This window comes from Acomys russatus, chromosome 25 (assembly GCF_903995435.1).
Source record: "Acomys russatus chromosome 25, mAcoRus1.1, whole genome shotgun sequence".
In the NCBI taxonomy this organism is placed as follows: Eukaryota; Metazoa; Chordata; class Mammalia; order Rodentia; family Muridae; genus Acomys; species Acomys russatus.
In genome coordinates, this window is record NC_067161.1 from 3,165,987 (window position 1) to 3,180,859 (window position 14,873).

At 49.4% G+C, this 14,873-nt stretch overlaps 1 protein-coding gene across 3 annotated transcripts in view; it reads right to left on the reverse strand.

Moving 5' to 3' along the window:
- The window catches only part of Snx29 (sorting nexin 29), a 386,740-nt gene that overhangs the window by 298,605 nt on the left and 73,262 nt on the right, over positions 1-14,873 (reverse strand). For 2 of the 3 annotated variants that reach the window (XM_051167340.1, XM_051167341.1), the window contains 2 exons: positions 9,617-9,692; positions 7,612-7,694 (listed from right to left, as the gene is read on the reverse strand). In XM_051167340.1, the coding sequence (XP_051023297.1) occupies positions 7,612-7,694; positions 9,617-9,692 (159 nt within the window). Of the gene's footprint in view, positions 1-6,073; positions 6,188-7,611; positions 7,695-9,616; positions 9,693-14,873 lie in introns of all 3 variants that reach the window. The other variant, XM_051167339.1, reaches the window with a different exon arrangement.

Here is a 14,873-nt window from a genome sequence, read left to right on the forward strand (position 1 = left end):
ATATGACTTTTTAATTTCCCGTCCAATTGTCCCTCATGTCTTGCATTGTGCCATCTCTCACTCCCAGTCTTTGACTCTCTGTGGGCAAGAGCTACTGATGGCCCTGGGCGCTGAGTGCACTGCCAGACCCACTTAGTCCTCACAGCAGCAATGGGAGCTCATCCTTTACATTTCAGTGATGGGGAAACTGAGGCTCGGAGTCTATAGGCAGTAGAATGGATCCTCGCCCTTCCTTCCCAAGACCTAGAGCCGTGCCCACTGTGAACAGACATTTAGTGAACATTTGGGGAGTGGGATAAACAAGTTAAAAAGAGCTGAGGCATGTGTGCACCACATCTGGAGCCTCCCAATTCCTGACACTGGAATCTAGGAAACAGGATTCAGAGGGAAAGTGTGTCTCCAGTGTGAGGCCTCTGTGCTGCACTGCCCAGGAAAGGTCACTGTGGCTAAGGCATACAGGGGTTGGACATGACGGAACAAACTGTCAGCCACGCCATGAGCTGGCTGCTGACTGGCTTCCAAGTCCCAGTGCTACTTAGTTTCATTTCTCAGCCAGTGTTTGGAATGGTGTTGCCAGGCAAAGAGCCAGACTGCCTCACTGAGGTGGAGAGGCCCTTCCCATGATATCTAGGGGAAAACAGAGGGTGTTTCTCTTGCCCTGTCTGCCATGGCTCAGCATCACAAGGAACAAAGGAACAGGCAGAGACCGAGGTCCTTGTCTTCCTGCTTTCCGTGCCAAGCGCTCTGAGCCCAGAAAAGAGAAGGAAGGCAGTGGTTGGGATGCAAACGCCTCGCAGATGTCTGTGGCTAAGCAACAGCAGCAAACGAGAAAGCGGTTCTACTCCTTTCTAAAGTGGACCCAGATACCTCTCCTCCTCTCCGAAGGCCATGAGCAAGACATGACCATGGTGATGACGCCACAGGAAGCTCTGTGCACACCACCTGGAAAAGACCTCTGTGTCCATTGCCAGCCCACCTGGCTGTTGAAATAAGGCACCAGCCCTGGACATCCACAACTGAGAAGCAAAATCCCACCACTGGGAGGGGGTAGAGGGAAGGGCAGATAGCAAGGACAGAGGAAAGGCCATGGCGCCCTCTAGTGCTAAAGTGCTCTCCCACCGACAACAGGGCCAGAGGCTCGAGTACAGTGCTCAGCTTCCAAATAAAGAAACTAATTCAGGAGTAGAGAAAGTCAGCTGTGAAAACAAAGGTGCTGTAACAGCAATGAACGTCCATCGGATGGATTCTCGCCACACTCCCACCCCGATGAGGAAGAAACGGCACACCAGTGAGCCGCACGCCCAGTGCATGCTCCAGACTCAGACTGCCCATTCTGCAGGTGCTTATCTTCCACATGTGCAGGCACCAGGGCATCCTCACAGCAGAGGTGACAGAGCTGAAGAGACACCAAACACCCACAGAGGGGTGAGCGTTTCCTAGAGTCGTGTTGTTGTTGTTGTTGTTGTTGTTTGAGACAGGGTTTCTCTGTGTAGCCTTGGCTGTCCTAGACTTGCTTTGTAGACCAGGCTGGCCTCGAACTCACAGCGATCCGCCTGCCTCCCAAGTGCTGGGGTTAAAGGCGTGCACCAAGTAGGTTCGCTCTTCTCAGCAGACACTCAGCTGCATTCCTGCCCCCACCCACAAGGATACCAGGCACCAGGCATGCAGAGAACCTACTGTCACTGGCGTAACCTGTCATGTTTTGCCAGGAGTGCCCTCGTGCCAGGCAGGGAGACCAGCCTCTCCAGGCGTGGCCACGAATCCCTTGGGAGTTGAAACCACCCCTACTAAGAAACACTTCCATTCAGTGTAAACAGAAGATGGAGGACACACCCAGGAAAGGGAGCCTCAGAGGCCTGCATGGCTGGGCTGACTCCAGCACAATGACTCCACTAAGGGTGTAACAGTCTCACCCATAAGTTACTGAACATTTGACATGCGCATCTCTGGGATACTCATCCCCAATCTGTCTTTTCCAAGTGCATTTTACCCAATATTTTGAGTATTTTTCTTGCATGTATGCATTTAACCCTCGCAATCCTACCAGAGGAGTATGCACTATTGTTAGCACTATTTTACAGACCAGAACCCCAGCACAGAACATGGTCCCCATAGCTAGTGAGAGGGTGCTGGAGTGCCCCCTGGTGGTGAGGGTTCTGCAATGCCACTCTACAGCAATCAATAGGGAGAAAGGGTGCTTTCCTTTGTTGTTGTTTGTTTTTTCAGGGTTTTGTTGTTGTTGTTTTGCTTTTTTTAGATAGGGTTTTTCTGTGTAGCTTTGGCTGTCCTGGACTTGCTTTGTAGACCAGGCTGGTCTCGGACGCACACTGATCCGCCTGCCTCTGCCTCCCGAGTGCTGGGATTAAAGGCTTGTGTCACCATGCCTGGCTGAACAGGTGCTTTCTTACAACTCACAGCTCACATCACATATTCCAACAACAACAAAAAGTTAATTCAATAGTACAGAAACTCAGCTGTTAAGCAGGAGGCGAATGAAGTAAAGCTTACATAAACATCAAGAAACATCTACTAAATAGTAAGAAAACTCCCAGTCTGGGTGGCTTTTCTAACAGGCAGACAGCTACAATCTTACCATGCCTGCTAGTGAGGTCCCAAGATTCAGTGTGGTTTCCACATGCTGAGCACCTCTGGTAGGCCCTGCCTTATGTACATTGTGCAGAATGTGCACGTATATGTGTGCACATGCATATAGTGGCTGTCTCTTAACTCACTGGCATTCTGGCCCTATGAAAGTAAAGGATGAATAAAACCTGAACAGGATTCACAGTGCGCATCCCAGTGGCTCTCATGTTATCTCGTCTGTGCTGAGGTCTGCACTGCTAACCACTCAACATGAAAATACAATTGTGACACCTGCCTTTTACAAAGAAAGGTCACTTTTCAAAACCCCCATAGGAGCCTGAAAGCTCAGCCAAAGGCCATCAGCATTCTGAGACCCTCCAACCTGGTGACCACAATCACCTACACGAGCCTAGGTATAAAGAGCTGGGCCTAGGCTGGGCCTGCAGCTCAGTTAAAAGGTGCTTGCTTTAAATGCACCAGGCCCTGGAATCTAGCCTCAGCAATGGGGAAAAGTTTTAAGTATAAAGCTATGGACCAAGGGCAAGGGGGCTTATCCGCACCACCTTCTCAAAGTCACTCATGTCAATGGCTGCCACCCACTGGGATGAAGATGCCTTTCTTTGGCATCATAGCAAACAAGTCACCTCTGACACACAGCTCAACAGCGTGGTTCCATCCTGCTGCTAAGGAGAACACAAACATCATGACAAGCCCGGGGAGACACAGCCAGAGCAAGCAAGAAGTGGAGCTGTAGAGGGTCAGCCACTACCACAGCTGGGACCAAAGCTGGGTCTTCCAGACCCTTCCACCAGCCAGCCCGGCTGACCCAGTGCAGGCTGGGAACTCACAAACACTCCCGAGAACTAACGTCCCTTCCGCCTGCCTGCCCTCTCCTCTCTGACTCCTTCAACACCAACATGTGCTGAGCAGAATCTGGGGCACCCAGGGCAGCAGTGAGCAGGCACTGCTTGTCCTCAGGAGCTTGCCCTCCATTGGAGCCACCAGAGTGGGAAAGGACATCCAGGTCAGGAGTGGGTCTGAAACCTGAAACCAGCAACTCTGAGAAAGCAAAGTGGTACCATGTGGCAAGGGTGGCAGAAACATGCTCTCTCATACGGTGGCCAGGGACAGGCATCCCCCTGGAGGGTGGTCCTGAGACCAGATGGTTCAGATACTATAGATGGCTCTGGAGCTAGACATCCCAGATCAAGATGCCAGAAGGAGTGGTACCTAGAGAGAGCCTAGATCAACATCTTCTCACTGTCCTCATGTGTCAGAAGAGCTGGCAAGCTCTTGGAAGATCTCATTGCTAAGGACCTGTTTCATGGGGGCTCTGCCCTCACCTAATGCTCCTCCCCCTAATGGTGTCACTCCCAAACCACCACACCAGGGACTGGTATTCCAACACGTGGCTTTTAGGGGGATACAAACATTTCATGACCAGGAGGGTCATCTAACAAACCTGGATGCTTTCCTCCGAGGGCAGACTAGCCCAGAAGTTTATGAGCTTCCAGGAACTGTGGGGGTGAGGAAAGAAGATGGATGCCATCTCCACTATCACTGGCAGCCTAGCAGAGTGGCCCTCAGAGAGCATCTTGAAGCCTCAGTTTCCTCATCTAGGAAATGAGGCTGGCTGCTGGGATACTGTGTGAAACAGATGGTACCAGCAGACAACACACTGTAAGATGCTGTGAGATGCTCACAGTCTCTTTGTCCAGCATCTACAGCTGCCTCCAGAGAACTTCCAGATGGAAAAGCAGAGGCCTTAAGAAGCCAAGACGCATATGTGAGACCAGAGTTCCAGAATCCAGAGTCAGTCCTGGGGCTAGAGTTTGGAATACTTGAATACTTAGACTGGATTCAAAAGATTGGTTACTACAAGACGCGGTGGCACACGCAGGTAATTCTAGCACTCAGGACACTCAGGCAAAAGGATTTGGGGTTCAAGGCCTTCCTGGGTTACAGGAAGGAAGGAGGGAGGAAAAAAGGCAGATTGAGTCCCAACAACCATCCAGAAGCAATTTTAGAAAGCACGGCCCTCCTGGAACCACACCTCATCTGACCTTTAAACAGCAGGCAAAAGAAAGCAGGCACTCACACCAACTCCTTCTCTCGCTGCCCCAGCCTGGTCCTCAGCCCTCCTAAGCCATGGTCTGCCACTAAAGAACACAGCAGTGGCTTCCCCAGCTTTCATGCTCTAGGTGGCTGAGAAGACTCGGATCCAAGCACCACCTAGTTGGACACTGAAGTGGACCCACTGTCCTGTAAGAAGAAATGCTGGTTCCTAACCCATCCGAAAGGAAGGGAGAGTAGCTCGGAGCTGTAATGTCAGCTCTCAGAAAAGCAGGGCACGAGGCTCTCGCTGTTGTGACCTTAGCCTGGCTCACACTGAATGCCATATTCGAGATACACAGCAAACCATCTCCAAAATAATGACAAGAAAGGTGAGCAGCAGTACTGGGCTTCAGGGCAGGATGGACAGCCCAGAGCACGGGGTAGGGAGGGGGGGTTGGGAGGGGGCACTGAATGGTGTCCACATGTCCTTTCGAGCTCACCTCACCTTGTTGGGCCAGTGACCTTATAGGCAGATGGAAAGTGAGGGAATCGTGAGTGTATCCAGCATGGTAGCCTGCACCTGAGTGGCATCCTGGTGCGGCAAAACCAAAGTCTCTCTTTATTGGCCATATGAGCTGCCTCTGGCCTGATCCTGGGTGACAGAGCTAACATGTCGCAAAGTAGAGACAACAATTGCTCTCAAAACACACTAGCATTAGCCCTTTGGTCCTGCAGAACTAAGAGATAAATAAGGTATTTTTCTTTATAAATTACCTGGTTTCTGGGTATTTCATTACTGCAGCAGAAAACTGCTTAAGACCTCTAACAGGTATGGAGGTAACTGAGGTTAAACGAATTCACAAGAGTGGGACTCTGATCCCGTAAGACAAGAAGAGACTGGGACGCCAGAGGTGCACATGTGCAGAGGGTCGGCTCGGTGGACAGAGAAAGAAGCTGCAGCTCAAAGACATGCCTCACAGGGACCAGCTCTGGCCTTGGCATTGCTGCCACAGCGCACCACAAGAAAAGAAACATTTGCCGAAGCTTCCTGGTTTGTAACTGTTACAGCAGACCCACCCTGTGAGGCTACACAGGTGACACTTCCTATCTCCTCCACATCTCTGAGAGAACACTGAGCCTTATCTTGCAGAGTAGAAGCCTTCCTACATGAAGTCACCCCAGAAAACAGGCCACCCCACCATGGCGAGGCACGGTGGCACATACCTTTAATCCCAGTACTTGGGGAGGCAGAAGCAGGTGAGTCACCATGAGTTCGAGGCCAGCCTGGTCTACAAAGTTAGTCCAGGACAGCCAAGACTACACAGAGAAACCCAGCTCTAAAAACCTAAAACCAAAAACCAAAAACACAAAAACAAAAACAAGCCACCCTACCGCCCACTCACACCTATTCCCCACAGCCTGTATAACTAACTACCAGACACCCAGGGTCGAACATTGGTCCACGGATGCCTTCCCTCAGAAGGACAGCTGGGGAGTCCTGACAGGTCTCCTCCAGCCTCAGATGACCAACAACAGCTAGGGTTAATTTCTTTAAAAAAAAAAAAAAAAAGTATGAATGAAAACATGATAGGCTGAGCCCCTGCTATGGGCACAGCTCAGGGGTATCAAGAGGAGTGTCCTCATAGAAAAGACACAAACCAAGCTGGAGGCTTTGTCAAGGATAAAAATGGCTGGGGGAGGGGGGGTTGACCAGAGACCATATCCACAGCAGCCCAAGAACTGCTGACAGAGAACCCAATTCACCTGCTCCATAGCCCACACTGAAGAGAGACGGGGGATGCTAGGAACAGCCTTGGGAACCATGCCTGGCCACAAGGAGGAGACAGGTCATCCTCACACAGTCAGTATCCCTCACCCTGTACAGCAATGCAACGCGCACTAGCATTTCCTCCTTCGCAGCCAGGGGAGGGGGACACAGGAGCAGGGGGCTATGGGAAAGCTCTGGGAGAGGGTCTCACAGCGGGGCAGGGGCTCCAGCTCATAGGGAACATGGACACCGCCTGCAGTTGGGAGGCACACAGGGCTCCTTCCATGAAAATTAATTGTTAGAAAATAGATGAAACCCACCCCCCAGTGACAAAAGAAAGTGTTCATGTGCAAGCAGAGCGGTCCAGATATAAAGATGCACACATACGGGGAAAAAGCCACATGTGAGCTTCTATGTCACCTCAGGAAAATAGTACACTTCCAAGAGAAATGGCATCCTAAGGTGCTGTTAAAGGGGTCTGTAACTTCTCTGGGTGACAGTCGTTCACCATCTGCCACCACTGCTATGGGCTCCAGGGTTTGTTGCATTTTGATAGTTGAAGGAAATACTAATTTTCACCCAAAGGCTAATGAGGAAGAAAGGTGTAGCTTTTACTCTATCCAAGTTTAGAGCCCTGAACGGGATGTGAAAAGAGAGGAAGCCTGTCATCTGCCCCTCTCCTTCCTGCTACCTGGGGTAGGAACGAGATGGCTAGAGCTCAGAAAACAAACAAAACAACTAGTCAGAAGAAGAGCCCTGGCCTCTGATGACCACAAAGCCCTTTGCCAAACTAGTCAGGGACACCAGCCCCACCCCGACCTGCTCACCTAGCCATAGCAGGGGGGGGGGGGGTGGCGGCGGTGAGGCTACTGACACTCACCCTTTATTGCAGAGTCTCTAATACTTTTCCAGGAGGTGGAACTAGAAATGGTTTGCACCACCTGCTCATTAGATTATCTCAGCAGCAAAAGTGATTTGTCCAAAGTCACAAGGGAACTCAGCTGCTAGAGTCTCTTGCCACAAGACACTGTTGGTGGACACTGCCTATGCACCACAGCCTGGCCATGGTCTGGAAGCCTGCGGTGATACCGTGACAGGAGCAAAGCAAGCATGCCCTCACCAGCTCCACGGCCACTTGCAAAGCCCACACCCCAGAGGATAAGCAGAGAGGCCCTGCTGGTTCACACGCCAGCCTCAGTACTTACGAACTGTCATGGACTCAGGCACTGAGGCAGAAGGTAACAGGCTGCTCAGGGGACTTCCTTGGCCTGGAGAGCTGGCTTCCATACTAGGAGAAAGCAGACAGAAGGAAGTTACACTCAACCTAAAACACATCTTCAGTGTTCACAACACTCACAAGAGCAATGTTTCCCTAGGAATCTACTGGAAGAACAGAAGGCAGCTGCCCTGACAAATGTGTCTGAAGTTGGCTGTTAACCCCCAAAAGTTAGAAACACTTAATGAAGCTGGGCACAGTGGCACACGCCTGTAATCTCAGCACTTGGGGAGGCAGAGGCAGGCAGATCTCTATGAGTTCAAGGCCAACCTGGTCTCAAAAGCAAGTCCAGGACAGCCACACCTACACAGAGAAACCAAAAAAAAAAAAAAGAATCACTCAGTAGGCATGTTTGCAGCTGGGTCAGACAAGACATCACTGCCTTCCTACTCAACTCCTGTAATTATAAGCACACATTCTCTCCGTGGTCTGTGTGGTTTTCACATTCTTGTGGTTTGTATTGCTGCTTTTTCTAAGTAAAATAGTCCCTGGATGCACGTCAGTGTTCCTAGTATAAGACACACGTTATATAAGTTTTACTCAGACAAGTATGTAACATGACCATCCAACGTCAACCAGTCAACAGTCTGTCTGTTCCTGATCCTCTCTCATGTGATCCAAGCTGGCCCTTGCTATGTGGCCAAAGATGACTTTGAACTTCCAATCCCTCTGCCTCTGCCTCCCAAACACCAACCCATTTTATGTGACGCTGGGGATAAAAAACCAAGGCTTTGTGCATGCTAGGCAAGCACTCTCCTACAGGTGAACTATACCTCTTAAAGAATCTGAACAAGACACCTTTAAATGAGGACAGACACAGACCAGGTTATGTACTGATCAAGGGATACAGAAGTGTCATGACAACAGGCTCCCAGCATGCACCTGTAAGCAAGGCTGGTGCACGGAGAACCTTAGAGACCATAATGAGTGCAGGTATCTGGGCTGGCTGTATCTCTAAATCGCTCCCTAATGTGAACAATACCCCTGGCTTGTCTGCGAACAGCAGGGAGAAAAGCCATGGCTCGGCTCAGGCCCCTCATCACTGCTGCATTTGAGGAATGCTCAGAAACACAACAAAACAGGGCTCAGCATCCCGGAAGGGCGCAGTGACACTGCCCCCTTATGAAACTGGGCTCAGTGATGTCAGATCCCTTGTGGGGTGTCATTTTCAAAATCCTGCTCTGGGTGACAGGACACCAAGCAAGGTGTGTGGCAGCCAGGACTCCCTTCACCTTCAAGCCAAGTAGAGCATACAGATGGGTAACTTCAAGTTACCCATTAAATCTTGAAGAAAAGGGGGAAAGTAAGAGCAAAATAAGAAATGAAGGTGATGTTAGGGAGACCTTGGTGGCAATGTTCCCTCTGTGAGCAACAGTGACTAGGCAATTTACTTTTCTGTCTGGATTTTTTTTTTTAATGCGAAAGAGCAAAGCCTTCTGCACTTGCAAGCTGCAGGCAGTAAACTAATTACTTAACAGCTATTACAGCTTTCCCCCATGACCTAGACATCATAGAATACGAGGGCTGACAAGCATCATCACCAGCTACAAACAGTTGTTTGTTGTTGTAAGTAAGAAGGCTGGGCGGGAGGTGCTCAGTCTCGCCACAGAGCTGTGGACAGGACGGAGGCATGCAAACGGGGTTGGATGGCTGCTGCCTCTCCTTTTGGAGCTGGGGTAAACCCCTGGGCTTTTTGCATGCTGTGCAAGCACTCTACCGCCGAGGGGCTACCCAGCTCTGACCATGTGTCATAAAGCAGTTTATCTGGGTGAATGGTCACCCGTGACCCTGACGACTTCACATGTGAGCATGAACATAAGGGTAGGCTTCAGCCCCAACTCCAGCAGGCGCCATGTATCTTCAAATGAGAATAAGCAGCAGAGATGTAAGCAGCACGTCATCTCTGCTAAGTGGCTTGGTGTCTTGATACTGACCTGTACCGAAGGCCAGGCTCTGAGAGGACGTGGTCTTCTGGTCCTGTCCCATTCTCCAGACTTCCCACAGTGGCGTCTGTGCAGAAATCACACACAGAGAGTAAGGCTTTATTTTCAACTCCGTTTTCTCCTCACCACGTGCTCAGCTGCTCCATCAGCTGACTTTAACCTCTTGCCACCTGCACACTGGATTCATCTGCTACCCATTTCATTCACTCAGGAATCATTAAGTCTTGGCGCCAGTTGCTACGCGTGCCTTTTTTGTTTGCTTGTTTTTTGTTTTGTTTGTCTTGTTTTGTTTATCTTGAAGCAAGGGAAGTTATTCCCAAAATCCATAATCTAGAGCCCCTGGCAGAATCAGAGCGTTTGTTAAACAAACTGTTCCTGCTTGTAGCAGACGCTAGAGGGCAGCAGGGTCTCATCACTGGTGAAGTATGCCACTGTACAAAAGCCACTAAGCATTTGAGAAAGCCGGTCCCAAGAAGTGGGGCCATAAATCTCTTGAGGAAACAAGCAAAGGACGTTAATGATCGTGACAGTGCATTAGCTACAGCTCAGGCCTCCTTCCAGGAAAAAATGCAGACCTGCAGGCCTGGGGCCAGGTGACGACAAGACTGCATCCCTCAAGGAAACCCTTGCTCCTTCCAAAAGTCCTGAGGCATGCGCAGTGGTAGCTCCTGCCTCTGCCAGGCTTAAGGGACATGAGCCTGGGGGAGACAAAGCCTTCCCACCTTTGACAGCACATCTCACTCAACCCTAGCTGTTTCCTGTAACCGAGAGCACCGCAAGCCTGGTTTCCATCGCTGGACTGCACGGCATCGGATGGGAAATCATGTGACTACCTACCTCTCCCCCTCCTTGCTACCTAGCAGCAATGAGGTTAACGGGTATAGACACTGCTGGCTACAGTATAGAGTCCATGCTACCCATGAAGCCACATAGCCTCTTTGTGCCTAGCTTCCCCTTTTGTTTTGTTTTGCTCTGCTTTGTTTGGAGACAGAGTCTCCCTCTGTAGCCCAGGCTGTCCCCTAACTCAAGCTTTTCCTGCCTCAGCCTTTGACTGCTGGAATTACAAGCCTATGCCAGTGTCTGGCCTATCATACAACATTTTAACAAGTATTCAACATTAAACAAATTATCAAACAACATTAAAACAATTACAATAAGATACAATTATTTTAACAATTAAAAAAAATTACACTGGGTATGGTGGTGCATGCCTGTAATCCCAGTACTCAGGAGGCAGAGGAAGGCAGATCTCTGTGAGTTCGAGTCTAGCCTGGTCTACAAAGTGAGTCAGGACAGCCAAGGCTACACAGAGAAACCCTGTTGGAGGGGATCTATACATATAATTTTATATTGCTGTGGTTTTGAGGCAGGATTTCACTCTGTAACCTGGCCTGGGCCTCACAATATAGTCCAGGCTGGTTTCAAAATATTAGTAATCCCCCTGCCTCCACCTCCTGAGTCCTAGTATTACATATATGAACCACCCATGGCTTTTTGGTCCCTGTTCCTTTGGGTGATCAATCCTATAAAATACACTCTAACCTCACAAGATGACAACTCTCAAACTCTCTCCTTTGGCTGAGACCTCAGCCCTGAGTCCTAGCTCCGTATCTCTGGCTATCAGAAAGTTCTACTGAGACCTCCCTGGGCCCAGCAGCTACCTGCACTTTCAAAACCCCTGGCTGAATATCCCACTTCCTTCTGTGCTAGCTCAGGGACAGCTGCCCCCCACTTCCACTGAGCCAGGTGAATCTGCTATGGTTACTGTCCAGCAAAGGCCTATGGTTTAATCCCTAGTTCATGGTACCACAGAGATGCAGCAGGACTTTAAGAGGCGGGACCTGGATCACCAGAGGATATGGCCTTGAAGGATCAGACACTGGGACCCCACCCCTTCCTAGCTCTCTGCTTTTCCAGCCACCTCCATCTTGCATTCCCAACCATGATGCTCTGCCTCACCACAAGCCCAAGAGAAGGGAACAACTGAACTCGGAGGGAAATCTCTGAGCATGTGAACCAAAATAAACCTTTCCTCTCTATAAGTTGATTATCTCAAGTATTCTGTTACAGTAACAGGAAGCTAACAAACACAATACCCAAAATCTCCAGTGTCACCTAAGTTATCCCTCACTCTGCTCATGTGAGAAGGCACATTTCAGATTAGAAGGCTCAGCGTCTTCTAAGGACCCTTCAGCAGGAGGCTACCTCAGTTCAGTCATGCTCACTGCTGAAATCCAGCCACGACTGGGGGGGGGGGGGATAGAACACGGATGCTGGGCAAAGGCTCTACACCCCGAGTCTGTAGCATCTTAACCACAGATGAAGAAGCAGACCTCAAGGGCCTAACTGACTTGCCAGGTTCACAGAGTTAGCAAGTGAAGCATTTCCTCAGCCTGGCAGAGCTGAGCCCTCCTCGCTTCAGCAGCAGACTCATTAGCCTGCCCTAAAGTATGTCTGCCCCTCTGGGCTCCTGGCTGCCCCGCCCGGCACCTCTATCTGCGCTGTGTCCTCTGCATGGGTATTCTCCCAACACCATGCGTCCTGCCCTGCAGCATCTCCCCCACCATCTGCACCCATCCCCCCAGCCATTCGGCAAGGGTTACACGGTGTGGGACACAAAGCCTGGCCTGTCTGAGAAAGGAGCAGTAGGAAAAAAAGCCACGTGTCGAAAAGTTGTTTTTTTTTTTTTTTTTTAAAGTTCTTTGCCAAGAATGCTCTGTGTTATAGTGCCAGCACTCAGGAGGCAGGCAGAGGCGGGAGGACTGCCACAAGTTAAGCCCAGCCTGGTCTACATAATGCACTCCACGCCAGCTAGGGCTGGATAGCAAGATCATGTCTCAAAAAGAAAAAGAAAAAAAGGTGACATCTGAGCTACAACCTGAGGGACAAACCCAGGGGTACAGCAGGTAGGAGGAGCACCAAGGGGGTGAAGGGGAGGAAGTGAGGGTGCCCCTGCTGGGGGCGAGGGGTTGCCTAATGGCTACAGTGATGACAGAAACTCTATCCCACGTGCAGGGGGAGGTGGGGGCAAGGGAAGGGCGCAATCGGACTGTTCTCCATGTCTGTTCTGGCTGGGAAAAGAGGAACAGACAGACAGGGACAAAAGAAGGCGGCGCGGCCTTGGCGAGAAGCATTTTGCAACAGTCCTAGCAAGAAGTAACAGTCAGACAACGAGGGATATGGAAGCATTCAGAAGACGCCTTCTATACATTTCCCCTTCACACAGGTAATCAGAAAATCCCTGCGCCATGGCTATTAGCACAAGCTGTCACCCCAGCCACTTGAGAGGCTGAGGCAGGAAGATAGCTGGTTGAAAGCCACTGTGAGTGGCCTTAATGTAACATTGTCTCAAAATAAAAGCTAGCAACATGGCTCAGTAAATAAAGGCACCTGTTGCCAAGCCTGTTGACTCTAGTGTGATCCCTGAATTCTGCATAGTGGAAAGAGAGAAGTGACCTCTACACATGCACAGTGACACATCTATCTTCACACACTCTCACACTCAAAATATATAAATGAGTAAATGAAAATTTAAAAAGCATTTTGAGCTGGGTGGTGGCGCACACCTTTAATCCCAGCACTCCGGAGGCAGAGGCAGGTGGATTGCTGTGAGTTCAAGCCCAGCCTGGCCTACAAAGTGAGTCTAGGACAGCCAAGGCTACACAGAGAAACCCTGTCTCAAAAACATAAATAAATAAATAATAAATAAATAAATAAATAAATAGCATTTTAAATGAGGCCTGAAGAGATGGGTCGCTGGTTAAGAGCCCTTGCTGCTCTTCCAGACAATCTGAGTTCAGTTCACAACACCCACATCTGGTGGCTCACAATTACCTAGAACTCCAATGCCAGGGGATCCAGTGCCCTCTTCTGGCCACCATGGGCACCTACACTCATGTGCACTCACACGCATATAGACACACACACACACACACACACACACACAAGTTTAAAGAATTTAAAAGCTACTGGTGTCCTCCTTTAATCCCAGGACTCAAGAGGCAAAGGCAGAAGGATCTCTGAGTTTGAAGCTAGCCTGGTCTATATAGTGAGATCTAGGCTAGCTAGATCTACACAGTGAAACCCTGTCTCAAAAAAAAAAATGTTTTAATTAAAATTAAAAATAAAATTATAAAAATAGATAAACACAAAGCCTCAGGTGGAATTTCCCTTCAGATCTCCCACAGCCTAGCACCATGAACATAGCAGAAAAGATAAATGCTGAACAAAGAATACCATGAACTCCAAATGTCATGTGACATATATAGGTGGGCTGACACACAGTGTGCCCCCTGTCAGCTACCACAGTATCTTGACTGTCAAAAGTAAATCTGCCTTCCCAGAGACCTCCAAAGTCTATCATATCAGATCACAGCAATGTGTGATAGTCACTCTTGTACTGGTTCCAACGACACATGTCACCCATAAGTACAGGAATTTGGCACTTGGTCCTCGGTGCTACTGCTCTTTGGAGAGGTTATGGAGAGAGGCAGGCTGCTGGAGGAAGGACATCACTGGGGCAGCCTTGAGAACAGAAAGCCTTACATCATTATCAGACCCTTCTCTCTGTTCCTTGTTTATGGCGGATGATGGGAGCGCTCAGCTTTTTCTCTGGTTGCCATGCATGCTGCCATGCCTTCCACCATGATGGGTTGGGGGTTTGTCTGGTGCTATGTATTCTAATGTTAATTATTTTGCTCCCCAAGGTCTCCTTGCTGTCTTTTATGAGCAGACACTCGTGGACCTCAAAATGATGTTTGTAACCTTGCCTAAGAAATTATTCTTGATTGGCTGAATTAATTGCCTACACCCGGGCAGGGCAGGAGGAAGGTTCGAGGGCTTTGTGGATAGGAGGATCACGGGAGAGAGACAGGTGCTGGAGGAGAAAGAAGGGGCAGAGTTGCGACAGGACAGGTAAAGAACTGTGTGGCCTAGAGGAACTGACTCTGAGGATTGCATGGAGAGAAGCAGCCCAGACAGAAATGATTAAAGCAGATGGCCTGGGATAGCTTAAGTGGAAAAAGCTACCCAGCCCCAGGTAAAATAGGCTTATTCTAAAATATAACAGGTGTCTGTGTCTTTTACTGATTATGACAGCAGGTTAAATAATACCACCGTAATAATTACAGGTTTTAATAATAAACATTTTTAGCTAATTTTTTATTTACTGAAACAAAAAAAAATTTTTTTTTTTCCTTTACTGGAACTAAAAGCCAAATCAAACGCTTTTACAAGTTGCTTTTGGTCA